This window comes from Stenella coeruleoalba (assembly GCF_951394435.1).
Source record: "Stenella coeruleoalba genome assembly, chromosome: 20".
Taxonomy (NCBI): domain Eukaryota; kingdom Metazoa; phylum Chordata; class Mammalia; order Artiodactyla; family Delphinidae; genus Stenella; species Stenella coeruleoalba.
In genome coordinates, this window is record NC_137166.1 from 52647277 (window position 1) to 52673628 (window position 26352).

The 26352-nt window shown below is 58.0% G+C and overlaps 2 protein-coding genes across 2 annotated transcripts in view; one reads left to right on the top strand and one right to left on the bottom strand.

The window, feature by feature from the left end:
- SHANK1 (SH3 and multiple ankyrin repeat domains 1) overlaps positions 1-14326 on the bottom strand; it is a 46160-nt gene extending 31834 nt beyond the window's left edge. Inside the window, exons 1-11 of the mRNA XM_079906741.1 lie at positions 13961-14326; positions 11041-11338; positions 10634-10837; positions 10074-10145; positions 8678-8786; positions 8431-8582; positions 6578-6745; positions 6010-6126; positions 1005-1082; positions 696-762; positions 115-445 (exon numbers count right to left, since the gene is read on the bottom strand). Coding sequence (XP_079762867.1) covers positions 115-445; positions 696-762; positions 1005-1082; positions 6010-6126; positions 6578-6745; positions 8431-8582; positions 8678-8786; positions 10074-10145; positions 10634-10837; positions 11041-11298 — 1556 coding nt within the window. The 5' untranslated portion in view covers positions 11299-11338; positions 13961-14326. The remainder of the gene's footprint in view (positions 1-114; positions 446-695; positions 763-1004; positions 1083-6009; positions 6127-6577; positions 6746-8430; positions 8583-8677; positions 8787-10073; positions 10146-10633; positions 10838-11040; positions 11339-13960) is intronic.
- Positions 14327-17665: 3339 nt separating this feature from the next.
- CLEC11A (C-type lectin domain containing 11A) lies at positions 17666-20175 on the top strand. The gene is made up of 4 exons (XM_079907558.1): positions 17666-18239; positions 18493-18682; positions 19002-19193; positions 19575-20175. The coding sequence occupies exons 1-4, from the start codon at positions 18090-18092 to the stop codon at positions 20018-20020; spliced, it is 978 nt and encodes a 325-aa protein (XP_079763684.1). The 5' UTR covers positions 17666-18089; the 3' UTR covers positions 20021-20175.
- Positions 20176-26352: the final 6177 nt, after the last annotated feature.

Sequence of the window (26352 nt, forward strand, 5' to 3'; positions counted from 1 at the left end):
TGGGACAGGAGGGAGGCAGCTGGGATGGCCCGGGGTGGGGCGCGGAGCTGTGGCTCTGACGAGGGGATCTGGCTGGGATGGGGTCTGTGGGAGCAGGGCTGAGCCCTTCCCTACCTGGGCCGTCCACGCGGCTGCCTCTTGGCCTCCTCGGGGTGCCTCCCTCGGGATGGGGAGCGGGCCCGGGCGCCCCGGGGGCTGCTGGCACTGCGGAGGGTCCCACTGCTGAGCTTGGTGCTGGGGGCCGAGGGCTGCGGCTGGCCCTGGGGCCCTGAGGTAGGGCCGGGGGCCCCGGCGGACGAGGTCCCCGGGGCGGCGAACACCATCCAGTCAGGCAGGGCCATGCTGGTATCGCTGTTGGCCCGCAGCAGCGCGGGGGGCACCGTCAGCCCCACGCCGGGGGGTCCCCGTCGCCGGGCTGCGTACTTGGGGGACTCCTGGAAGGGCACTGAGGGGGCATGGCGGCAGGAGGGCAGAGGGAGGCAGAGGCAGGTGGGGAGGGCATGCGGGTGAGAGACGGTGGCGGGGGAGCGTGAGGGGAGAAAGACAGAGATAAGAAAGAGTGCGGTGCCTGGAACCCCACCCCTGCCGCTGCTCAGGTGTATTTGATCCCATCCCGGCCCCCACATCAGGTTCACTGACTCCCCAATCCCACCATGCACCCCCAGGCCCACAGCTTCTCCCCTTAGCTCACTCACCCACGTCCTGTTCTCGATGGTTTCGGATCAGCTCCCCAAGTTCAAAATTCCCAGCAATCACTGCCACCTGGCGGGAGGGGGTACAGGGAGCCCAGGGAGGAGAGAGAAAGAGACAGAGAGAGAGAGAGAAAACAGGAAACACTGTGAGGTCTATGGCCAGCTGTCCCCCCAAACCTTCACCCCGGTAACTTCGTCCTTCCTCCTCTCGCTGACCAAGTGCCTCCCTCCCAGCACCCCAAAGTCTCCCACCTTCCCTACCCCCTCTGTGTTCTTCATGCCCCCTCCCAACCAGCCCTGACAGCCCCAGACCTGGAAGGGGGTCTGGCCGCTGTTATTCTTCACATCCTTGTCGGCTCCTCGGTAGAGAAGTATCCTAGCACACGTCTCCTGATGGTCAGGGGCACAGGGTGAAAGGGGAAAAAAAACACAGTTAAGGTCACCATGAGTGGACACAGACACTGTGCTAAGAACTTCCAGAACCATCTGATGGAAACCCGTCCCGCCCTGGACAGCAGCCGCTTGCCCTTTAAATGCGGCCGGTCCAAACTGAGAGGTGCCTGTGCATACGAAATACACACCGGACCTCAAGGACTTGGCATGAAAAACGTAACTGAAACATCTCTAATATGTTTTCTCCATTTTTTCAAAAGTCCTTATTGAATTTGTTACAATATTGCTTCTGTTTTATGTTTTGGTTCCTTGGTCACAAGGCATGTGGGATCTTAGCTCCCGGACCAGGGATCGAACCCACACCCCCTGCATTGGAAGGTGAAGTCTCAACCACTGGACCGCCAGGGACGTCCCTCTAAAAATTTTATGCTGATTACACATTGAAAGGATAATAGTTTGGATACACTGGGTTAAATAGAATATGCTACTAAAATTAATGTTACCTGTTTTCTTCCTTTTTTTAAAAGTGGCTCCTGAGACATTTAAAATTACACGTGCGACTCCGGTTATAGCCTATCGGACAGCGCTAACCGAAACGCTGTCCAGGGGTTTTATTATTATTATTATTTTATTGAAGTATAGTTGATTTACTATGTTGTGTTAATTACTGCTGTACAGAAAAGTGATTCAGTTCAGTTACACACACACACACACACACACACTTTTTTAAAATTATTCTTTTCCATTATAGTTTATCATAGGAGATTGACTATCGCTCTCTATGCTATACAGTAAGACCTTGTCGTTTATCCATTTTATATATAGCAGTTTGCATCTGCTAACCCCAGCCTCCCAATCAGGGGTTCTCATCTTCAGCACTAGTGGTATTTAGGGCCCAGACAAGTCTTTGTAGCGGGGGTGGTGGTGGTGTGTGTCATCCTGCGCATCGTAGGGCTTTGAGCAGCATCCCTGGGCTCTACCACTAGATGCCAGTAGCACTCCCCTCCCCAGTCGTGACAACCAAGGATGTCTGCGGACACTGCCAGATGTCCCCTGGGAGGCAGAAGCATCCCGTTTGAGAGCCACCAATTCAAACCTCTTGGAGGGCTGACTATGTTGCCTGTCTGGTGCTCAGCACTTTCGAGGAGGTAGCCACCGAAGGGCCCAGCAATTCCAAGAGATGGAAATTATTGTCCCCATTTTACAGATGAGGAAACTAAGGCTTCAAAAGGAGCTCAAGGTCATGTGGCTGGTGACGACCAGCACTCGGATTTGAACCCAGCTTTTTCTGACTCCCAAGCCTTTGCTCTAATCACACACTCTGCTAGACGCAGAAGGAAGGGGACAGTGGGCCAGGGTCGGGCAGTGGGGGAAGGGATGTCAATCACAACATGTCACTCTCTCTCACGCTTTGGGTCAGACCCAATGTCTTTGCCCTGGCCTAGGAGGCCCCTGCTGATCTGCCTGCCCTGCCCCTCCACGCCCCCCAGCCTCACCAACTTCATCTTCTACCACTTTTCCCTGCTCCCCATGCTCCAGCCACACTGGCCTCCTTCCTCTGACAAGCACGCTCCTGCCCCAGGGCCTTTGCACCTGCTGCTTCCTCTGCTTGGAATTCTCTGCCCCTAGATCTCTGTACAGCTCACTTTCTCCCTTTCCCACTTGATTCATGTTTTTGCTCAGATGCCACTTCTTCAGAAAAGGTCCCTCTGACTATCCTGTTGAAAATAACCCCTTGTCCGGTTCCCGGCTTTATTTTCATTTACATGATACCTGCTATGTGCCGGGCATTCTTCTAAGCCAGAATTAACTCATCTTCCTCATAACACTGCCTCCCTGAAACTATATTTCTATGTTATTCGTCTCTAGCATCTCTCCCCCACTACAATGTCCGCCACCACCTGGCACAGTGCTTGGCCCGTAAGAGCCGTTCGATAAACACTTGCTGGGTGAGGGGATGTCCTCTCCCTTCATCTTGGCCTGGCCAGATGCAACCTGGCCCCCAGCTCAGCTCCACTCCAGATCCCCAAGATGCTGATTTAACCACAATTCACAAAACACCTGCTTGGTCTCACCCTTTTCACGTGACAAACCCATCAAGGATGCTTGGACGGGTCCATCCTACAGGACAGGCTCAGAGAGGGCAAATCCATGGCCAAGGTCACACAGCCAGTCAGTGGGGCAGCTAGGACTCAAACCCAGCCTTCTAATCTTAGTGCTCATCTATCTCCTGTGAAAGCACAACTCCGATTGCCCAAGTCCAGCGGCCCTCCGATTGGACAGCAAAGTTAGCCTGGTTCGTTTTCTGGATGTGTTTGTGAGTGCGAGTGTGCGTGTCCATGTGTGCACATGCTGTCTCCCCAGCTAGACTGTAAATTAGTGCCATGTGTGTTTTTGCATATCTGCCAGCCCCCACTGCCACCTTGCCTAGCACAGGCCCAGAGCATCTTTTTCAGCTTAACCAGCAGTTCACTACACTCCTAGAGAACCTCACATTTACTGGTGCGCTAGCACTTATCTCACTGTATTGCAACTACTTGTTTACACATCTGCCTCTTCACCAGACAGCGAACTCCCCCCACCCTCCCGAGGACGGGCGCCGTGCGGTGTCTGATGCATCTCACAAGCGGGCACACAGTAGGCGCTCAAGCAATGTGCACGGGAAGGATGAGGATGGAGGATGTGGCGTTGAGTCATTCAAAATTCAATTCGTTCAAGTCATTCATTCATTCATGGAGTCATTCAATCTATCTCGAAGCAAATACCTGTTGAATGTTCTGAGTTGGGTGCTGTGCGTGGTCTTGGGGGAAATCAAGGCATCTGATCCCTCATTCATTCAATCATTCATTCACTCACTCATTCATTCAACAAAGAGACATCTAAGCCTACTATATGCTGGGGCCTTGGGACAGCGATTGATCAGACTTAGGCCCTACCCCCTGAAGAGCTCACAGCCTGGACATGGGCCTGATCTTCACCACCAGAGGCTAGACGGGCATGCCAGGAGGCCAGAGGGGCAGAGAGTGAGGAAATCTTTCAGACCCAGCTCTGGGCCTTGGGAAGCTTAAAGTCTGGGAGGGAAGACAAGGGGAGAGAAAGTCGGAAAAGAACTTGCGTTTGTCAAGCATCTATTTGCTAAGCACCAAGCCGAGAGCAAGCAAAACATTCACACCCTTGATCCTTTGCAAGGTAGGTGTTACGGACCCATTTCACAGATGAGAAAGGAGAAGCACAAGGCGGGGAAATGGCTGGCTCATCCGACCCGCTTAGAGTAACTGTTCCCTCTGTATAACTACATACCTGCTACATTTTCCCTGTTCCGATTACTGGTATGGTTTCTGTCTCCTGACCTGATCCTGACTGATAACAGCAATGATCATGATAATAATAATTATTATTTTTATAGCTGCCTTCTAGGGGTGAGCACTTAATACACATGACCTTTCATCCCCTTCAATCAGCTGACATTATTCCCATTTCTGAGAGCGGGACGGAACCTCAGAGAGGGGGCGGGACTTGTTTCGGGCATCCTGGCCTGCACACAGGCTATTGAGTCAGAAAATCCGGACACGAGGCCCGTGTCAGGGAGTAGGAGAGACAGATGCACTGGCGGGGGGTGGGGGCGGGGAAGTGACGGCAATCTGACAAACTCTGAGTTCTCCCTCTGCGGGGCGCAGAGCAGACGGCTTGCTGCCACAAGGCAGCACGTGGCTACCTGCCACGTCCTGGCACTGCAAGTTCTGATGAGGCAGAAGGGACTGGGGCTGTTCTGGAAGACTTCCTGGAGGAGGGGGAAGAGGCTGATGGATCAGCCACGCATGCCAGGCCCTGGCCTCCGAAGTCCCTGCAGCAACCGTCTAAGGGCAGGAGCCTTGGGAAGCAGGTGGGGAGACTGAGACACCAGACGGGAGGCTGACCTGCCCAGGATCGCCTGGTGCACAGGTGGCAAAGTGACCGGGGTGAGCAGGCTAAGAGCCTCGGCTCTTGCCAACCCAGCTGGCCACTACATCACAGCTGGAGTGGGTACGCGAGACCCCCCCCCACCCCCCGCCAGTTCTTTACTGTTCACCTCCACTCACAACTCCTGAACTGCGGACTGTCCACCCAGCCCTGAATTGCTACAACTTGCGACACACTCTTGTCCCCTTCAGGGGTTGTGGTTTGGCCTTTCCCCTGTCCCCTGCAGTGGGTGATGCTCCCCTGGCAGCTGGAGACCCATTAGAAATAGGACCCTCGGGGATTAACACATACACGCTACTATATGTAAAACAGCTCATCAACAAGGACCTACGGCATGGCACGGGAGCTCTACTCCGTATTCTGTAATAACCTATATGGGCGAAGAACTTGGAAAAGAAGGGATGCATGTCTACGGATAACGGAATCACTTTGCTGTACACCTGAAACTAACACAACATTGAATGTCTGCTCTACTCCGATATAAAATAGAAATTAAAAATTAAAGCAATAGGACCCTTGGAGTTTCTTGCACTTCCAGGAGCAATCCCGACTCTCTCCCCTCTGGCTTTCCGGCACAGGCTACGCCCTCTGCCTGCAACACCCTTTCTGCCCTCTTCTGCTTGGCCAACTCATCGTCTCAGCACTGATGGCACGCCCTCCAGAGAGCCACCTTCACCCCAGCCCCAAGGCCAAGCCCAGCCGTGGGCGCCCACAGGGACCTGGATTCCCGGTGACCGCCCTCCGAACACTCGGGATCATAACGGCAGGGTGTGTCCCTGATGGAAGGGCTGCCTGTCTTAATCACTACTGTGTCCTCAGCACCCAGGTCTGAGCCTGACACAGGGAAGGTGTTCAGGAAATATCTGCTGAATGAATGAATGAAATAGTGAAAGAACAGAGGGCACGGGGAGGCTGGGAGGCTGGAGTCAGGAGGAGGGCCCGGGGCGGGTGCTGCAGGGCAGACCTTATTGTAGAGGGCGCAGATGTGCAGGGCCGTGTTCCCCGAGGCGTTCTGGGCTCCAGGCTCAGCCCCATAGAAGAGCAGGTGTTCCAGGTGCTGAGAATGGCCCCTCTGGCAGGCCTGGAGAGGATTGGGAGTGGAGGAGGCTGGAACAGACCCACCTGGCCATGGCATCTGTCTGTCTCCTTCACCTCGAGGTCAGGAAGCTGTACATCCACCTCCCCTTCTCCTTTCAACCCCCATTCCTGCTTAGGAACTCACGCCGCCAGCTTTGCAAGTCCTTCCAAGGCCCAGGGCACTGGGCTGGCTCCTCGGGAGGGTCGAGCGGCCATCCCCACTCATCTCAGGGATCGAGGTTTCCAGGTCCCACGCCATCCCCGTTAGGTTCCCGGTGTGGACGCCCTCATCTTTTCCTCTTTGGGGACCGTGCTACTCCCACCCCTCCCCTCTGTGAGGACCCCAGCATCTGGAGCCCTAGCTCCTTGGACCGGGGTCCCTGATCTCTGGCCCCCTCAGGGTCCAGCAAACCACCCATGCAGCCCCCAGCCCCTCCTGGCCGAGTCAGGAGCACCTGGTGGATCTCCTGCCAGCCGTTCTCATCAGCTATGCCCAGCTGGGCCCTGTTGTACAGGAGCAGCTCACAGCAGCGGGGGTCGCCCCCCACCATAGCCGTATGGAACAGAGGAGTCAGCCCCCGGCGGTCCTTGTAGTTGGGGGAACCCCCAAGATCCAGGAGCGCCTAGGAAGGGAAAAAAGAAGACAGTCAGACACGTACTGGCTCATGCTGAAGGGCCAGTGGGGAGGGGAGACCTGGGTAACCCACACTGGCCAATGCCAGAGCTGGTTCTGCCACGATGCCCTTGAGCGACCTTGATACTGGCCCTTCCCCTCTCAGAGCCTCTCGTCCCTGTGAACTATGAAGGGATTGGGAAGATGCCTCCAGAGGACCCTCCCGCTCTGAAATCCTGCCCAACCTTCCCCCATGGGCGACTACGTTCGGGGAGCCACTGAAGGAGCCTAACGCCTCAGTGCCCACCTACTCAACAGGCTGGTTCGGGGGACAAATGAGAGAACGGAGTCTGGGTGCAGGATGGTCCCTGGCTGGGCGGGAGGTGTTATCAGGACCAGGATCCTGAGGACGAGGCACAGAAGGAAGTCTGGGAGGGGGCAAGCCTGGGTTAAAGCCACTTGGCCAGCCTCGCAGGGGCTGGGGGCTCGGGGGCAGGGAGCGGGCCCGCTCTAGTAACAGCTCCGGGCCTGGAAGGCTGGCAGCATCGAGCACGTTAGGAACGCCCTGTGTGGGGAGAGTCTGCGGTGGCACTGTCCGATAGAACATTCGCAACGCCTGTGGTGACGGCAACAGTCTACAAGCGCACGATCCAATGTGGCAGCCGCGTGTGGGCTACCGGGTGCTTGCACGTGGCTAGTAAGCCTGAGAAGCGCAAGTTTTGATTTTAGTGCATTTGAATCCGTTGACATCTACACAGCCCCACGTGGCTGGTGGCTGCTGGACTGGACAGCGCAGGCCTGGGGGGAGGGGTGGGTGCGGGCAGGGGCGGGGTCTGGGGGAGGGATGCACATAAAGAGGGTCTGTGGTTCCAGGGCTGCAAGGCAGACCTCTGGGGCTGGTGTTCAGGGATCTTCAAGAAAGGGGTGGAGGAAGCAGGAGAGGCTCCGTTAAGCTGGAGCGTCTATGAATCCTGGTGTTTATCGAGAGCTTGGGGGCGGTCTAGCCTGCCCTGTGTATGAAGAGGGATCAAGTGCCCTCGGGTGGGGGGAAAAGAAGCCCGTTTTTAAATTAGACCGGGCGAGCGGACTCCGTGTATGTATTTTGAGGGCCTACAAGGTTTGTCAATCTGGGAAGGCACATTCTAGACGCTGCACTGGAGGAGGGGGCTGCGAGAGAAGGGGGTGTGTTTGGGGGGTGAGCTGCTAGGTTGGGAAGGGTAGGTGGAGGGGCTGAGGGCCAGGGTCCGGAGGAAGCAGATGAAGGGGCTGTGTCTGCAGGGTGTGCATGGTGGAGGGTCTGTATCTGGGGGCACAGCAGGGAGCTCACTCTGCATTTTAAAGGCCACCAGGAGAGTCCACAGGTCAGGGAGACGGAGGTAGGTGTTGGTGTAGAGCTGGGTCGGAGGGAATGGAGAAGTTCTGGGTGTCAGGAAATTAACATGATCTACCTGCGTGTAGGGCGAGGGTCCACGCGACCATCAACTACAGCTGGTCATGAGCCCTGAGCTGGGGCGGGGGGGGGGGCGCTCCTGGAGGTCCCAGGAGGGTGTCGGACTCAGTCAGAGTAGCAGCAATGGAGGAGAGGTGGGGGAGGGGTCTGGGTCAACTGGCCCAGTGCAGTCTGGGCGAGAAGCGTGGTAATTTGGGGGCGCCTCTGAGCTCTGGGGGGGGTCCCGGGAGGATCTAGCACCTCACCGTGAGAGCGAGGCAGTGACGGGCACACGCGGCCTTGTGTAGCGCTGTCATGCCATCCCGGGCCCGGAAGTCGATGTGGGCCCCGCCCAGGCACAGGGTTCGAATCACCTCTACAGAGCCTTCTGTCTGGGCAGCCAGCGTCAGGGGGGTCTCTGGTGGGGGCGGACGGGAAAGGCCGGTCACATGCAACCCCTAGGCCTTGTTCTTAACTCTCCAGCCCTCCCAAAGTGCCCGGCCCCCACCCTACCTCCAGAATCCGAGTCGTGATAATTGGGGTCCAGCCCCTTGTCCAGCAGCCGTGCCACCTTATCGGATGTCCCGAGCTGCACGTACTCCAGGAACTTCTTCAACCCCGTCTGAGGCATAGACAAGAGAAGACAGGCCGGTCAGGAAGGAAGGGAGCAAAGCTGGGCTCTGGAGCAGTGCTGTCCGGTGGAAATACACAGGAAGCCACACACGTCATTGAAAAGTCCCTAGTAGCCGCCATTTTTTTTAAAAAAAAAAAAGGAAGGGGAACTTTCAATTACATTCAAATTCACTTTAATGACCTCTTTTTTTTTTTTTTTTCCTGCGGTACGTGGGCCTCTCACTGTTGTGGCCTCTCCCGTTGCGGAGCACAGGCTCCGGACGCGCAGGCCCAGCAGCCATGGCCCATGGGCGCAGCCGCTCCGCGGCATGTGGGATCTTCCCGGACCAGGGAACGAACCCGTGTCCCCTGCATCGGCAGGCGGACTCTCAGCCGCTGCGCCACCAGGGAAGCCCCTGACCTATCTTTTTAATCTACTGTATCTACAATATTACCGTGTCAGCAGATACTCCACATGAAATTTATTAATGAGCTATTTGACTTTTGGGGGTCCCGAGTCTCCCAAATCCAGCGTGTATTTCACACTCACAGCGAGGCTCCGTTCGGACCTGCCACACTGCAGGTACCCAGGGGGCCGTATGTGTCTGGAAGCACCTGCAGTGGATGGTACAGGTCTGGACGGATGGAATATTTTGGGGAGGACAGAGACAAAGGCACGGTGGAGTGGGGATGGGGATGAGAAGATGCCCGGGAGCTTTCTTCCCAAGTGTCAAGGATCCTTCACTTCACTTCTGACCAAAGCAGCCCCCTGGCTTCTTCCCGGCTTTTGGGGGACCAGAGGAGACGCAGGGGACATATAGTCTGAGGACTGGAGGGCAAGGAAGCAGGAGGATAAACGTGGCTGGGGAGGAGAGCATCCTTGGACCTGGTAGAGATTTAGGCTCTGGGATTGTGGGAACCGCAGGGTGTCTATGAAACAGTCCCTAGGCAGCGGGATGCTAGATGTCAGAGTCACAGGCCAAGGAAGGAGGGCCCTGAGGGGATATAGGGGACCTAGGAGATGAGAGGGGAGAATCCAAAGATGAAGAAGGTGGGAATGGAAATGGTGTGAGCCTGGGCAGAGGCACAAGGAGGAAAGAGAGGAGATAAAAAAGGCTATGATAGGGTTAGCAGGGGCACTTGGGGTTGTTCCAAATGTGACACAGCATCCCAAGTTACGTGGGGGACCCTGGCAGAGGCAGAGAAGGCTTGGAGGGCTGTTGGGAAGAGATAGGAGAGAAAATGGTTGGGCAGGGAGCTCCAGGTGGGAGGGCAAGTGCCAGCAGGGTTCTCTCACCTTCGTGTGCAACTTGGCCAGCTGCTTCTCATCCAGGTTGGTCTGTTTGTAAACTCGGGTCTTGTATCGGAACTGAGGCCAGGGGTGGGGTAAAGGGAGAGACAGAGACTCAAAATCAGGGGTCTGGACCCCCTTCTGAGCCAGGAGTCAACTCTGGGTCAGGGTGGAAATAGCCCCAGAGCCTTGGCTGGGTGGGCAGAGCGGTGCTAGGCCACTAGGGGCATGTGGACTGCAACCCCTAGGGAGTCTGGGCCCCATGGGGAAGATTCTAGAATACCTACTGTAATTGGGCATCCTTTCCCACTTTGATTGATAACGGGAAGCTTGGGGCTGGAAAATGACTTGCCCAAGGTCACTCCACCGGTCAGAGGCAGAAGGCACGGTAATTTGGACTCAGGCCTCTCTGGCTCTGATTCTTAGGTGCCCCCCGAATCCAGAAGAGCCCACTGGGTTTTCCCTTGCCAAGGTCTTGGCTGGGAGAAAAAACGGGGAGGGGCAGATGTGTCTCAGGACGTGTCTTCTGTCATCTGTGAAGGGGCCAGGAAGGCTGTGGGCCTCACCTCCAGGTAGGGCACCCCCTTCTCGAAGGACTGGGGGTACTCCCGCAGCAGCCGTTCCTCCTCCAGGAAGTTGGCGTCGCGGCCTGACGTGGCCGGCTGGAACAGGCCGTAGTTGAGGACATCCTGCAGGCTCTCGCTCAGGGCACAGAGCACCTGCTGCTTGGCCGTCCAGATGGTGGCATCTGGGTTGAAGCGCAGGCATTTCTGGTGGGGGAGGCAACAGGAAGGGGCCTGAGGTGGTGTGGGAAGGGGCTGTGGGTGATTCCAGGGACAGAGTGGGTGTTGGGGGCAATACGTGGGGGTCTGGAAATTGGGGGCCACGTGTAAGGACACCCAGCACCAGAGGCCTCCCCGTGCAGGCTCGGGTCCCTCTCCCGCCCCGCCCCTCCTCCGGCCAGCGGGCTCACTGTCTGGTGCAGGTCAGGGATGCCAATCCTAAAGACCATCATGCTGAAGTGGGCGTCGTCTGGGACAGACATGGAGCGGCCCTGGAGGCCTCGAACCGAGGCCAGGCTACCAGGTCCCCCGCTGCCCCGGCCCCGGGTCCCCCGGGGGCCTCTCCCGGGCCCGTCTGGGGAGCTGTCGGACTCTGAGCCCCCCTCGGGACACTCGCTGGCACTGTGGCGTTCCTCGTCCTCGCTTGACGCGGGGCTGTGGGTCATCATGGGGCCACGGGGCGACGGGGGACGGCAGCATCACAGGCGGCTGCGGGGGGCCAAGGGCGGCTGTCAGACTAGGAACCCAGACCCCCTGGAGGCCACAGGCGCACTCAGTGGACAAATGGTCAAGGGTAGCCGCCCCACCCTGCCCGAGGGAGGCAGGAAGGAGGCTGGACACACCCCCCAGACACTCCTACAGCCTCCAAGCTCTAGCTCTAGCGCTCTCTCTCTCTCTCTCTCTCTCTCTCTCCCCCCGTCTCTCGTGCACACACACACACACCCCAACCCTGCCATGCTTCCTGCACGTCTCCTTCCCTGCCCTTGGCCTTGCTCGCAGCCCCCCGCCCCTCCTGCGCCCCACTTTGCCGCTGACCCAGCGTGGTGGTGTCCCAGAAACCGCAAAATCACCGCGGGAGCTACTGGCCCACTTTGCCAGGCCACGGATAAGGCAGCTAAAATTAGCTGAGGACAGACAGGTGGGCGACCCACCGGCATCCTGCCCTCCTGGCCCCAGCCAGGGCCCTCACCTGAGATCCTCCCATCTTCCTCCTGGATAACTGGGGTGAGGCTGAGATGTAGTAATGGGGAGAGGATAACTGGGGTGAGGCTGAGATGTAGTAAGGGGGAGAGGATAACTGGGGTGAGGCTGAGATGTAGTAAGGGGGAGAGGATAACTGGGGTGAGGCTGAGATGTAGTAAGGGGGAGAGGGAGGTGCCTTGAGCCTAGGGTGGAGCTGGTGACTTCGCTGAAGTGTGGCTGACAATGTGTGCAGAGGGCTGCTGGGGACCCGGTGTCCCAGGGGGCAGGGGCACTGAGATGGGGGTGTCACGGGGCAGAGCACCATGCAAGGGGTGTGCCGGGGGAACCACAAGAAGTTGCCTGTGCCAGTTTCTGGGGGCATCTTGAGAGGGTGTGTGTGGGGGTGGGGAGGCTGGCCCTGGGAGGGCTGTCCAGGTGACAGCCACCCTGTCGGCGCACGGTGGCTGCAGATGACCTGTGTGTTTGCGGCCTGGCGCTGCTGGGTGGGTGGATTGGCATTGCCTGGTACTACTGGTGGCCCCACTCTGAGGGAGACTGGGGGGCTGGGAGGGAGGCTAAGAAGGGGGGTGAGACTCTGGGGGACTGGGGTGAGAGATCCTCTCCAGAGCCCCACTATTCTTTGCCCCTGAGGGAGTCTTATCAGGGTGAGTCCCAGATGGGGTCCTTTTCTCTCATTTTCTCCACCCCCCCACCCTAGCACCGGAAACCAGAATGTCTGGTCTTGTCCCTCCCCCCCCACACCAGGCCCGGCTCCTGCACGTTGCCATGGAGACGGGAAGCAGTGGTGGGTACTGCTGACTTTGGGGGAGTGGGGATGGGCTAGGGGGTTGGGGGAGGGAAGACAAACGTGTGGCGGGGAGGAGAGTTCCAAGAGCTGTGGGCGAGCTAGTATCTAGCCGTGGGCAGGCCGACCCCTCCCCCAAGCGTGGCCACGGCTTCGAAGCCCCCTCCCCCTCTAGGTACCCCGCAGAGCTGCCCCTGCCTTACCCTTGCGGAAACCCCGGCCTCCTCCTACCCTTCCACTCCACATCCCACCTCCGGACCTGGGGCTGGCAGCCACTCCCCCTCCGCTGACCCTGGCTGACCCTCAGCCTCAACCGGGCACTAATGGGGTGGCCAGTGGCCTGAAAGCAAAACTAGCCGGGTCCCCCCGCGCGTGCGGCGGCCCCCGACTCCCCGGCCCCTCCCCCTCAGGCCCAGAGGGAGGGAGCGGGCACACTCCGCCGGGGCGGCATGAATCAAACGCTCCGCGGCTAAGAATAGCTGGCACGCAGCTGGTACTGAGACGGGGCTGAGGAATCGGCGGGGGGGGGGGGGGAAGAAGGAGAGGGGGGTGCCCTGGGAGGCGGCGGGGGGACGGGGGGCGGCTGGCTTGGCCGAGAGCCGGCCCGGGAGAATGAATGGAGGCGGAGAGAGGCGGGGAGAGGCGGGGAGAGGGAGCCGGGGCTGGGGCGGGCCGAGAAGCTGGTGGGGGAGAGCCCCGGTCCGGGGCGAGGGGGCGGGGGCACCCGGGAGCGGGACTCGGGGGCAGGAGCCGAGGGGGCGCGCCGGCCGGTGGAGAAGGAAGAGGGGACAGGGTGGGATGGGGGGGAGCTTGTGAAGGGGTGGGAGGGGACTGGAGGAGTCTGGAAGGCGAAGCAAGAGCTACAGGGGGTCGAAGGGGGCGGAGGAGGCCAAGGCCCAGAGCCCCGCCGGCGGAGACGGGCCCCGGGATGACCCGGGCAAGGGGCCTCGAGGGGTGGGGCCGCAGGAGCGGTCGAGGGGCCGAGGTGGGCCGGGATGGGCGAGGTGGGGGAGTGGCCGGGCAGGGCCAAGAGGCGGGTACAGCGACCGAGCCCTTGGCCCAGGAGCGCGGGGAGGCGGGTTCGGGCAGGGGGCTCTGCCGGCGGCGGATGGGGGCTGCATCCTCCCACCAAGTCTGCGATCTGGGACGGGGCACGGGGGACCGGGGCGTAACCTAATTTGACGTCGCCCGGGGCCACGCTCCCCTCCTCACCCCCCGCCCGCCCCACCGCACACCCGGGCCGGGAGCCCGGCTTTCAGCCAAGGACGTCCGGGGCGCCCCCGCCCCCTCCCGCGGCCCCGGGCCCGCCGTTCCCCCAGACCCCCGGTTTTCGGCCCCCTTACCTGCCTGGCGGGGCTGCTGAGTCCCGGTCGGCGGCGCCCGCGGCCCCTCCCCCCTCCCCCCACCCCCCACCCCCCCGGAGACGGGGGACCCTCAGGCCATGCCCCACCGCCCCGGAGGGCGAGCGGGCCCGGGGAGGCGGCGGGCGGGGGTCGGGGGGGCGGGCGGGGGTCCGAGGACCTCACCCCCCCCGCGGGCCGGGCCTGGCCATCCGCAGAGCGCCCCCCCTTCCGCCGCGGCCGCCGCGCCCCTCTTAGCTAGCCCGCCCCCGGCTCGGTCCGGCCGGCTCCGGGCGCCGCGTCTCCGCCTGCTCTTCCTCCTCCTCTTCCTCCGGCCGCCGCCGCCGCCGCCGCCGCCGCCGCCGCCGCCGCCGCCGCCGCCGCCAGCTCCGCGCCTCCTCTGCCTCGCTTCTCGCTCTCTCGCTCTCGCTGTCTCTCCCTCACCCTGTCTCTCCCTCTCTCCCTCCCTCTCTCCCTCCTTCCCCTCCCTCCGCCCTCTCCCCTCCCTCCGCGAGCCGGCGGAGGAGACATCGCCCCTCCCCGCGCCCCCAAACCTCGCCCATCCCCCCGCCACCGCCGGCTCCGCCCCCTCCCCCACCGCTCCTCTCAGCCGCCTGGATCCCCAACCCTGACTCCACCCCTGCTTGCCCCTGTACCCCGACGATGGGGACCCGCCCCCCAAGGGTACCTCTCCTCGCACCCCCAGGACCGCCCCTTCCCAGATCGCCCCCACCACCTCTACACACAGTAGGGTGCAATTAAATATTTGTTGCTAGACTCTACCCCGCCCAAATTGGATGGTGAGAGCTACAGATTCCTGTCATATCCCCCCAAACACACACACACACACACACACACACACACACACACACACACACACACACCTTCCTCCGAGGCACAGGTGCAGAGAGTCGCTAGCTGGCCCTGCCCCTGCAGATATCTCCACATGTACATTCTCTCCAGGGCATGCAGGGCTCTGGGTGTACATTACCATGAACACACCCAGCTACATCATGTACATATCACACCCGAGTGCCGGAGCATGCACACGGCAGAGCACACGCATCTACCCACCCCCCACACGCGGGCACGCAGCCGGCTGTGCTTGCTCAGAACTCCAGCTCACACGGAACCCTGAAACAGACACAGAACTGGAGGGAGATGTGTGCTTGCGTCTCCGTCATACTCACCCACCTGGCCTCCGTCACGCAGGTGTGCACACGCCCGTGTAGAGGCGCGACCCTGCGCCTTCGCTCCCCTCCGTGGGGATTATTGCTGACATTTCCTGAACACTCCCTGTGCGCCAGGCTCCGTTCTGGATTCACTCTTCAGCTCCTCACACCAGTCCTCTGGGCTGCAGACTTGTGCCATCCCCATTTACCAGAGGGGGAAACCAAGGCCCAGAGAGGTTAAGTAACTTGCCCAAGGTCACCCAGTCAGAAAGAGGTGGTGGGTCAGAGACAGGGAGCCTGACTCAGAGTCTTGAGACTGCTGTGGTCCAGGACTGGGCACTCCATAGCTGCCTGTCCTCCTTCCTCACACGGATACCCCCAGGCATCTCAGCAGCTCAGCTCCTTGGTGCATGGGACACACCCGCAGAGATGGGGCAGATCCCGTAGGGCAGCGGTGAGCATCGCCGCAGCCCGGGCTCCTACCCTTCTCCCGGCTCGACCAGGGCCACCAGCCGGAGCACGGGCACCTGCAGAGGGCAGTTCTAAGCAGCCTGTGGGTGCACCTCCAGCTGCAGGCTCGCGGGTACCAGGGTGTGAGCTGGAGCAGGTGCTGGCCCAGCCCCAGGAGGCCCGGTTCCGGACGCACATCCACCGGCCCAGGTGGTGAGCAGCTGAGCCTGGGGAGAGAACAGCTGCCCGTCTTGGCACCACCTGTGAGAGGGGCTGTGTAGCCTTCCACGGCCTACAAGGCCTTTCCGGCCTGTGTATTCTCTCTCAGTGAGGGGTCCCCAGGCCCTTCATGGGCGCCTGAGACAGGCTCAGGCTCTGAGGTGGTGGGCAGCCTGCCCAAGGTCACACTGCCCTCTGCTTTCTCGGAAAATGGAAGGCTGGATGCATTGACTTCCAAGGCCCCTCCTAGGGCTCCCGGCAGCTGAGGGCAGATGCCCTGCTTTTGCTTAGAGCCAGAAGCTTTGGCTAGCTGCCGCCACGCTGGGCACCTCCAGCAGGCTGAGCCGGCCCCTCTCCGAGCCTCGGTTTTCTCCCTTGAAGGGTGGGCCCTGCGATCCTGGCCCGTGAGCTCCCATGTTCTCTTGCACAACCAGCCGGGCTGAGGCTGGGAAAACCCTACATGACGCACGGGCCTGGCATAGAGTGGGCACGGCCTGCCCTCCTGCTTCCTTTACCTCTGCAGCCTCTCTTCCACTGCCTTCCCCACCTCTACCCCGGCTGCCACCCCTACCCCCAGTGCCACGGGGAACTCGAGTTGCCCCCTAAACACAACCATCCAGTGTTCGGTCTTCTGGCTGAGCTGTTACCCCGCAGGAAAGACTACTTCCGTCCTCTCTCAAATGATTGAGTACCTACTACGTGCGGAGCTGGCCCTGTTCTACCTCTGGGGATACAGCAATGCACACAGCCGCCTGCCTGCATTGGCGGGAGACAGACACTGAACAAGTAAACAAACAAACAAGGCAACGCCAGTCTTGATTCAACCGAAAAGATGAAATGAGGTGTTTGAATAAACTAACGTGGGGAAGGCCTCCCTGAGCTGAGACCTCAATGATGAGAAGGAGCTGGGGGAAGAGTCTTCTAGAAGGAGGAAAAGGCTAGCGCAAAAGCTCTGAAGTGGGAAGGAGCTTAGCATTCAGGAAGTAGCGAAGAGGCCAGTGTGGCTGGAGCTTGTGGAGGGTGGGGGTGGGATGGGGGGAGTTAGGGCGCGAGGGGAATGGGGGTGATGAGCTTGCAGAGGTGCAAGGGACCCATCCTTCCCAGCCCCCACTGCTGGGGAGGCCAGGCCTGTGCAGAGGACAGGGCTTGGCTTCCCTCCCACATATGATGGGAAGCTGGGGGGAGCAGGGGAGTGGGGAGTGATGTGATCTGATTTATGGTGGTTTGGAAGCATTGCTCTGGCTGCGGCAAGCTGTGTGGATTGGAGGGGCTTGGGAGGAAGGAGGGGGAGAGGCAGGAAGAGGCGACTGCAGTGGTCCAGGCGGGAGATGAGGTACTTTGCTGAATGCTCAGAGCTCTCTGTGCACCCAGCTGGCATCTGTCTACTCCACCTCCCGGAAAAAGCTTTCCTGACCCCACCCACCCAGCCTCTCCCCGCCCCTCTGCCCCAGCCCATCACCCTGTGGGTCTGTCTGCTGGGCTGTGAACAGCTGGAATCCCCAGCGTCGCCCCACCCAGGACCCGGCCTGCAGGAGGTTTCCAGGAAAGCACGGCAGATGGATCCAACAGCCCCACCTTCTAGGGCTGCACACACAGCCACACGCGTGCTCTTCGCATGTGTCCCCACAGACAGGCACAGACACTCATTTGCATCTGGGGCAAGGGCTTGGAGGGCAGGGCGGGAGATCTGGGGACAGGAGGCGGTCTAGAGCTTGCGAATGGTGGGAAAGCCTCCTCCCGCAGGGTGTGTGGGCCACGGTGGCCACAGGATAATAACAACCTCAGCAAGACCTTGAGGTCTCCCCTGTCCTGAGCGCTGGCCAGGGGGAAGAGAGGGGAGCAGGGCCCAGCCCCGACAACTCCCTGAGGAGGTTCCTGGGCAGAGGCTGTGCCCCAGGATCCCTTGGGGAGCCGGCTCCATCCTCTTCCTGACCTTCTGGAACTTTGGCTGTGGCAGAAGGAAAGAGCAGGACAGGACGGAAGCAAGCTCTGGAAAGTGGGAAGAGGAGGGTGTGTGCGGAGACCCAAGGCAGGCGGGATCCAAGCTTTGGAACGTTGGAGGTTTCCGGCCACAGAGGCAGGGCCTCGGGGGAGCCAGGAGAGGCGGGGAGAGACACACACAGAGGAGCGGAGACCAACGGACCACGGACGAGACAGGAGCTGGGAGTTGGGAGGAGAGGGACCAGAGAGAAACGGACCAGGGGGCTGGTGGTCTGCACACACTCCAGTCCCCAGAAACATCCCTCTCCTCAGAGACATCCTTCTGCAGCCTTTGGTGCTCCGAGCCCAGCATGATGCAGGCAGCCTGGCTCCTCGGGGCTCTGGTGGTACCCCAGCTCCTGGGCTTCAGTCATGGAGTTTGGGGAGCCCAGAAGGAGCGGAAGGGGGGATGCGCTAGCCCCCAGGAGGAGGAGCGGGAGAGGGAGGCCCTGATGCTGAAGGTGAGTTAGGGGAGTGCTGGGACTCTAGTGGGGGGACCCGGCTGGGTGACTGTGGGCTTGGGAGGGGCGTATTTGAGGGTCAGGGAAATGGGCAACGGGAGGGATGGGTTAGGCTCAGAGGATGAGGGTGACGGGTTCAGAGTAGGGGCTCGGGGCAGAGAGCCAGCTTACAGCTGGAAAGGGGTGGCTGGAGTGTCTGGGGGGTCAGAATGCAGCTGCCAGGCTGGCCCTGACCATCCCTCCCCTGCCTCAGCATTTACGGGAAGCCCTGGGACTGCCTGCTAGGAGGGGGGACGAAAATCCTGAGGGAAACCCTGGAGGCAAAGGGGCCTGGGCGACTGAGAAGGACGGTCAGGGGGAGGAAGGCGAGGAGGAACCAACCACAACTCCCTACTTCAGCCCCAGCCCCTCTCCCACCTCTGAAGACACCTTCACTTATGTCCGTGAGTAATCATTAGCTCCGCCCTGCCCCCAGGCCTCCGTGGTCATTTTCACAAAAACGAACCGTCCTATCACTGCCCCGGGGTCTTTCAGTTGCCCACTGCCCAGCTCGGAGCCCCTATACCCCCAGGAGCTCCGGATCCCCGGCCTTGCCTCCCAAGAGCCCGGAGCCACCGGCCCCTACCTTCCAGGAGTCCTGAGTACCCCCACCCCCACCCCAACTCCGCCCCAGAAGCCCTAGGTCCCGGTCCCCCCAGGTCCTCTGGTCCCCTGGCTCCGCCCCCAGGGTCACGGTCCAGCGTGCGCCCTGTCCATACGCAGTGGGTCGCCTGGCCGGCCTGGACGCAGGCCTGCACCAGGTGCACGTCCGTCTGCACGCGTTGGACACCCGCGTGGCCGAGCTGAGCCGGGGGCTGCGGCAGCTGCGGGAGGTGGCGGGTGACACCCGCGACGCCTTGCAAGCCCTGAAGGAGGCGCAGAGCCGCTCCGAACGCGAGCATGGCCGCTTGGAGGGTGAGTCGCACCGTGCGGGGCGGGGAAAGAGGGACGATCCGGGTCAGATGGGGGACTGCTGGCAAAAGGGGTCCGGAAAAGTCTGAGGAGACGTGAGGACCCTGGGTGTCAGGGGCGAGGGGGTTCTTGCAGATTTGGGGTGTGTTGGTTGATGGGGAGGGTGAATGCGGGGAGCAGACGGGCTTGTGGGGAGGAACGCTCCTCACAGTGCTGTGGAGCCGAAACTACTCTGGCCGCACCACGCCCCCTACAGTCCCGCCCCAACAGTCTGGCCCCGCCCCTGGCGGCCCTGACGCCATCGCCCAGCCCCTGGCGGTTCTGAGCCCGCCTCCGCTCCGCCCTTGAGACACTAATCCCACCTCCGCTCCGCCCCGCCCGCAGGCTGCCTGAAGGGGGTGCGTCTAGGCCACAAGTGCTTCCTGCTCTCGCGCGACTTCGAGGCTCAGGCAGCGGCGCAGGCGCGGTGCGTGGCGCGGGGCGGAAGCCTGGCGCAGCCGGCGGATCGTCAGCAGATGGAAGTGCTTACTCGCTATCTGCGCACGGCGCTTGCCCCCTACAACTGGCCCGTGTGGCTGGGTGTGCACGACCGGCGCGCCGAGGGCCTCTACCTCTTCGAGAACGGCCAGCGCGTGTCCTTCTTCGCCTGGCACCGCTCCCCCAGCCCCGAGCCCGGCGCCCGGCCCAGCGCCACGCCGCACCCGCTCAGCCCCAACCAGCCTAACGGCGGCGCGCTCGAGAACTGCGTGGCGCAGGCCTCGGACGACGGCTCCTGGTGGGACCATGACTGCGAGCGGCGCCTCTACTATGTTTGCGAGTTCCCCTTTTAAGCGGGCCCGGTCCCCCGCCTCTCCACTCCATCCCACCATCCGCCCTTTGTGGCCGATCCCTGGGGGGCTCCTGCGGGGCCGGGACCCCTTCCTTGCCTGTCTTTCCTGGAAGCGGTGGGCACCAGGCTAGGTCCGGCGCCAATAAAGCCTTGTGGAATCTGACTTGAGCAGGCAGTGGAGGCACTTTTGGCCTTTATCTCTCTGCGGGGCAAGGCAGGAAGGGCAAGGTCCCATCCCCCTTTTACAGGTATTGTTTGATCCCCAGATCAGAGTGATGGACAACACGTACATATGTACACACGGGCATCCGCTACTGCACACACATGTTTGGACTACACGAGTGCACACGCTGCTGACGCCTCCACCCCCATCGTGCCCCACTCAAGGCCTTTGGGACCCAGGGCCTGTCAGTCATCGTCCCAGGCCTTGGCCTTGGTCCTGATCAAAGAGATCTGGGAGGCACAAAGGAGCTAAAGGCTCTGACAAGTCCTGCAGGAAAGACCCTCATTTAATTTTTTTTAGTGTGTCTCAAACTTGTTTCACCAGATGGTACCCTCATGTCATGTAAAGTCATGACATTATGGTCCTGACTACTCCCTTCCCCTTCCCCCAACTCCAGAGCATGTGTTTAGACACAAACATGAGGACCCACCTAGCCTGGAAGCTTAGGCTCCCTCCCAACTGATCCGTCCTCCACTCCCTGCCTGTGAGGCCATGAGCCAGTCCCTCCCTCCCTCTGAGGCTCAGTTTCCTCTTCTGAACATGGGCACATTATCCCTACCTGTATGGCTCTTGGGATGTTCACATGAGCCCAGGAAAGTGAGCATTTGGGAAATGGTGGAGCATAAGCCACACACGACATTTTCTTCCTCACCATTAATCCCATGAGGCAGTGAGGACACCCAGACCCATCTTGGGCTCAGCACTGTGGACAGCACTCTTTGGAGGAAGAGCTCTTTTGGAAACACCCAGTGTCTCCCCACATACTGGCATCAGGGTTGGGACCCTGATAGCCTCACAGAGCCCAGGAATCGGAGTGTGACCCTGTCTGTCCTTACATCTCTGTCCCTTCCCCTTCATCAGCCATGGTACCACCCACCTAAAGTGTCACCATTGGATCTTCCAGTGGGAGGAATGAGCCACTCCGTCATCTCCAGAAGGGGGGAGCACAAGCCACCCACTCCCTTTAGGAGTCATTTCTCAGCCCCACAGGCCCCATAGGAGGTACAGAAGAAGGGGGGTGGCCTCTGGTCAGGAAGGCTTCGATCAGGGGACTGAAGACTTTGCTCAAAATTCATCCCCCCTCTAAGCTTGTTTCCGGGGTTGCAGTGGGGTAGCAGGATGTCTTACAGAAAATCAAAGGGCAGATTAGGCAGACATTGATGAATGTCTGCTATTGCTTGGGAGAGGTCCACCCTCACAGACCTGAAATTCTGGGAAGTGAGTGGTTGGGGGCAGTTCAATGGTTACCTGCCTAGATTCTGGAGCCAGATGGCCCAGGTTCTAATCCTACCTCAGCCACTTAACCTGTGCAACCTGAGGGAGACATAACTTTGCTGTTCCTCAGTGTCCCTATCTGTATAATGGGGGTGATATCATCTGCCTCCTAGAATAGTGCCAGACACAGAGGGGCCTTTGTAACGTCAGCTCTGATGCTTACTCGGCTATTTTAACCTCACCTTCACCTCTGCTTGCTCTCTCCAGACACTGTCTTTGCATATGCAAAAGTCCAAGAATTGGCTAATGTGTCACCCTGAACAACCTGCCTACCCCCTAGCTCCCACAGCAGGGTAAGGTGCTGCCTTTGGTGCTCCCGAACCCCGACTCCTCTCATGACCTAGCTAACCCTGATCAGCCAGACTGGGCACCCTTGTGGGGCAGGGCTGGGTATGACCAGCTCTGCATCCCCAGCATCCCTGGCATGTGGGAGTTCTTTGAATGAAGGAAGATGCCTGTGTGGGGCCATGTTGGGAACCCTGAGATGAACTGGATTTCTAACTGCTTCTCTTCCTCCCCGGCGTCCCCCAGGCCTCAGTCGGGTGACTCACCTGGGCTCCCACTGGGTCGGGGGCTTTCCTCATCAAGACTTCCATCACTCTAGGTGCCACTGTTTGGTCAGTATCTGTCATACTAGCCCAGGGAGAAAGAGTTGTGGACACAGAGACGTCCGGGGTGGGGAGTAGAGGGCATTTGCAAGGAGTGTTAACGCATCAGATCAGCTCGCCTGTACGCTGCTTTCTGGGCTGATTCCGGTCTGCATATGGGAACCCTGCTGCCTTCTCCAAGAAGCCCTCCCAGGCCTCTCAAGGGCGTTTGCCAATGCCACCTCTTTTGGCTCTCTGTGGAGCACCTGCCGTTTGAGAGCTCCGAGCCGCGGACCGGAGAAGGCCTCGGCAGTTGGTCGGGTTCGGTGAGTTAAGGGATCCCAGGGAAGTGATGGAGGAAGGGCGCAAAGCCTGAAATGACCCAGCGGGAAGATAAAGAACCAGGGCTCCACCGGCCTGCCAGGACTACGAATCCCAGGAGGCTGAGCGGCAGGCCCTCTACCTCCTGCCCAGAACAACATTTCCCAGCAGCCATCGTGGGCTTCATGCAGATCCTCTCTCAAGCCCCGCCCTCTCCTCCACGTGAGGATCGCCCACATTTCCCTGCAAGTTGGAGGACCACACCCAGTCTCCAATCAGAGCTCAGACCCTGGCTCCCCACCCGCCTGGTCTCACCCCGAGGTACTTTGGGAAATGTAGTCCGGTCCCGAGTCAACGGAGAGAAAACATGAATCGGCGGAGTCTAACATTCCATTAGGCTTAGAGTGTAATGGGTGCTCAGATCTTACTACGAGAGTGTTTCAAAATATGGGTGAATTTCCACGGGTGTATCATAACCATTTTTAAAAAAGTGAAATCGTAGAAAATATCAGAATGAAGAGAAAGTGGAAAGAAATAGTTCTCATAATTTGAGTTCTTGAGTATGTACTGAATTACAATATAAAACACAACATAAAAATTCTCCCTTTGGGGGATTCGCTGGTGGCGCAGTGGTTAAGAGTCCGCCTGCCAACTCAGGGGACACAGGTTTGAGCCCTGGTCCAGGAAGATCCCACATGCCGCAGACAATTAAGCCCGTGTGCCACAACTACTGAGCCTGCGCTCTAGAGCCCGCAAGCCACAACTACTGAAAGCCCGCACGCCAGGACGCCTGTGCGCCTAGAGCCCGTGCTCTGCAACAAGAGAAGCCATTGCAATGAGAAGCCCATGCACCTCAACGAAGAGCAGACCCCGCTCGCCGCAACTAGAGAAAGCCCGCGTGCAGCAACAAAGACCCAACGCAGCCAAAAATAAAATAAATAAATTACTTAAAAAAAAATTCTTCCTTGGCCTGCAAAAGATTTGCTAAAAACTAGTCCAAACCAATTCAGCCCCCTTTAAAAGAACCAAAACTTTTTATTTGGAAATAATTTCAAACTTACAAATAACTTGCACAAATAAAAATAATATTTTGTATATGCCCTTTACCCAGATTTATTTACTGTTAACAGTTCACCCCATTGCTTTAGCTTTATCATCCTCAATCTATTGTCAACCTGAAAAAATAAAGTGGCAAGTTATTTTACCAGCAAAATGAGTTTATTCAGGAATAGCAGAAGAATTACAGTTCGAGCAGAGAAAGCTGCGGTGAACCACAGGCAAGTCTGAAGAGGTGGACAACAGGTCAGCTTTTATTAGGTTTCAGGAGGAAATTGGGGAGGGTTGTTTTGAATAAAAGTTTATTGGAGAAGAACAAGACTTTGAGGTTGTGGTGGTTTCTTTCTTTTCTTTTTTTGGCTCTGCCGCAGGGCATGTGGGATCTTGGTCTCCCAGTCAGGATCGAACCCACGTCCCCTCCATTGAAAGCACAGAGTCTTAACCACTGGACTTCCAGGGAAGCCCCCGTGGTGGTTTCTTGTTGACTGCAAGCAGTGGTTAGTGGATCTTGCTGGGGCAAGGAGGAATCCTCCTCCCTTTTCTTAAAACCAGGAAGTGAAATTCCCATGTGAAAAAATGTACTCTCCTGTCCCAGAAGGAAAAAAGTAACATTCTTATCATCATGCATAAGAAGTTAAGACCAAGAGAATTTTGTACAAAGAATTCTATATGAGCAGACCTTGTTAAAATAATTTTTATCTCCCTTCTTCCTTCTGGTTATGCAGGCTGCAGTGTGTGGTATATGCATGAGAGCTCTCTCTTCTGGGCTTTCTGAATTCATTTTAAATGAAGTTTTCCTCTATTTTCACTCTATCTATCTATCTACCCATTCAACCATCCATCCATCCACTCATCACCCACCACTCCATCCTAACGCAATCACCAGGGACAAACCAAAGTCAGGTTTATTGACTCATTGCAATGAAAGAGACCACGTCCCCAAAAAGGAGCTGGATCGAGCTATAGAATTTGGGGGAGGAGAGGAATTCGAATGAAATTTAAGTGAAGCTGTGTTTTAATAGCTTGAGAGCAAAGCAGGGATTTGTATAAATGAGTCAACATCAGGTCTGGACTGCAAAGTGGTCTCAGGGTCCTGTTTCCTTGGAAACTACAAAGTTAAGACAAATGTGGCATGTTGTATCTAGAAACTCTATCTAAATCTCTGTATCAGGGCTGGAAATGGAGGCTTCTTGTCTGTGTCAAAGTGACTTACATCTTACAGGCAAGAGTAGGATGTTTATTTATTTATTTTTTTGCCGCGTGGCACTGGCTTGCAGGATCTTAGTTCCCCAACCAGGGATTGAACCCAGGCCATGTCAGTGAAAGCACCAAGTCCTAACCACTGGACCGCCAGGGAATTCCCTGTTGAATTCTTATGGATATAATTTCAAATAAGAAAGTTTCCAAAAGCCTGTGATTTTTGAGAACTAAGCTTCTCAGTGAGTAAAATAGCCCTAGTCACCCATAAAGGGAGTTATTAGAACACTACAGCTGCAGCATATCCCCGGGGGCGGGGATGTTTCCTGTTAACTTTACGGTTGGCTTTATCTGTGTCCATAGATGGATGGTGGGGCAGAGTTTTAATTCCAGCTGGTTTTCATTTCTCAATATACATATATTTTCTAAAGCATGTAAGGGTTAGTTCTACACATCATCGCCCTTTACCTTTAAATACTTCAGCGTGTATTTCTTAAGAATAGAGATGTTCTCTTACCTAACCACCTGTAATCAACCTCAGTAAATATAACATTTACATAATACTTGTCTAATCTACTGGTGATTTGCCAATTTTGTCCATTGACCCAAATGCTGTCCTTCCTAACACTTTCCCCATCCCCAGGATCCAGCCTTTAGTTGTCGCGTCTCCTTGAATCTGGAACATTTCTGTATTTATGAGATTGACAATTTGGAAGAACAACTCTCTCCCTTTAAAAAAAATAGAAGTGCTTCACTTGAGTTTGCCTGATGTTTCCTTATGATGATTAGATTCAGGTTACTCGTTCTCTACCGGAATATATGAGGTCAATGTATCCTTCCATTTTAGGTCAGTTGAGAGAAGTGTGCAAAGCATGGGATGGTTTATTTATTTATTTATTTTTTTTGCGGTACGCGGGCCTCTCCCGTTGTGGAGCACAGGCTCCTGACGCGCAGGCTCAGCGGCCATGGCTCACGGGCCCAGCCGCTCCGCGGCATGTGGGATCTTCCCGGACCGGGGCACGAACTCGTGTCCCCTGCATCGGCAGGCGGACTCTCAACCACTGCGCCACCAGGGAAGCCCCGGCTTATTTTGTTTTAAGTTACTTTTCTGTTGTCAGTGGTTCTCCATGAACGTGACTCCTTCCCGGCTTCCTCAGGTTTTTCCTGTGCTAGCCCTCTGTTCTTCATTCTTCTTTTTTTTTTTTTTTTTGCGGTACGCGGGCCTCTCACTGTTGTGGCCTCTCCCGTTGCGGAGCACAGGCTCCGGACGCGCAGGCTCAGCGGCCATGGCTCACGGGCCCAGCCGCTCCGCGGCATGTGGGATCCTCCCGGACCGCGGCACGAACCCGTGTCCCCTGCATCGGCAGGCGGACTCCCAACCACTGCGCCACCAGGGAAGCCCTTGCGTTCACTTTTGAGAGATAGCTTTGCTGGGTATAGGATTCCTGGTTGATAGTTTTATTCTTTGAGCACTTTGAATATGTTACACCACTGCCTCTGGCCTCCAACATTTCCGATGAAAAATCAGCCTTTAATTTTATTGGGTTTCTTTGTATGTGTAAAGTCATTTTTCTCTTTCTGCTTTTAAGAGTTTCTCCTTTTCTTTGAGTTTCAGCGTTTTTACTAGTATGTATCTGATTGTGGGTCTCTTCACATTGATCCTATTTGAGTTCA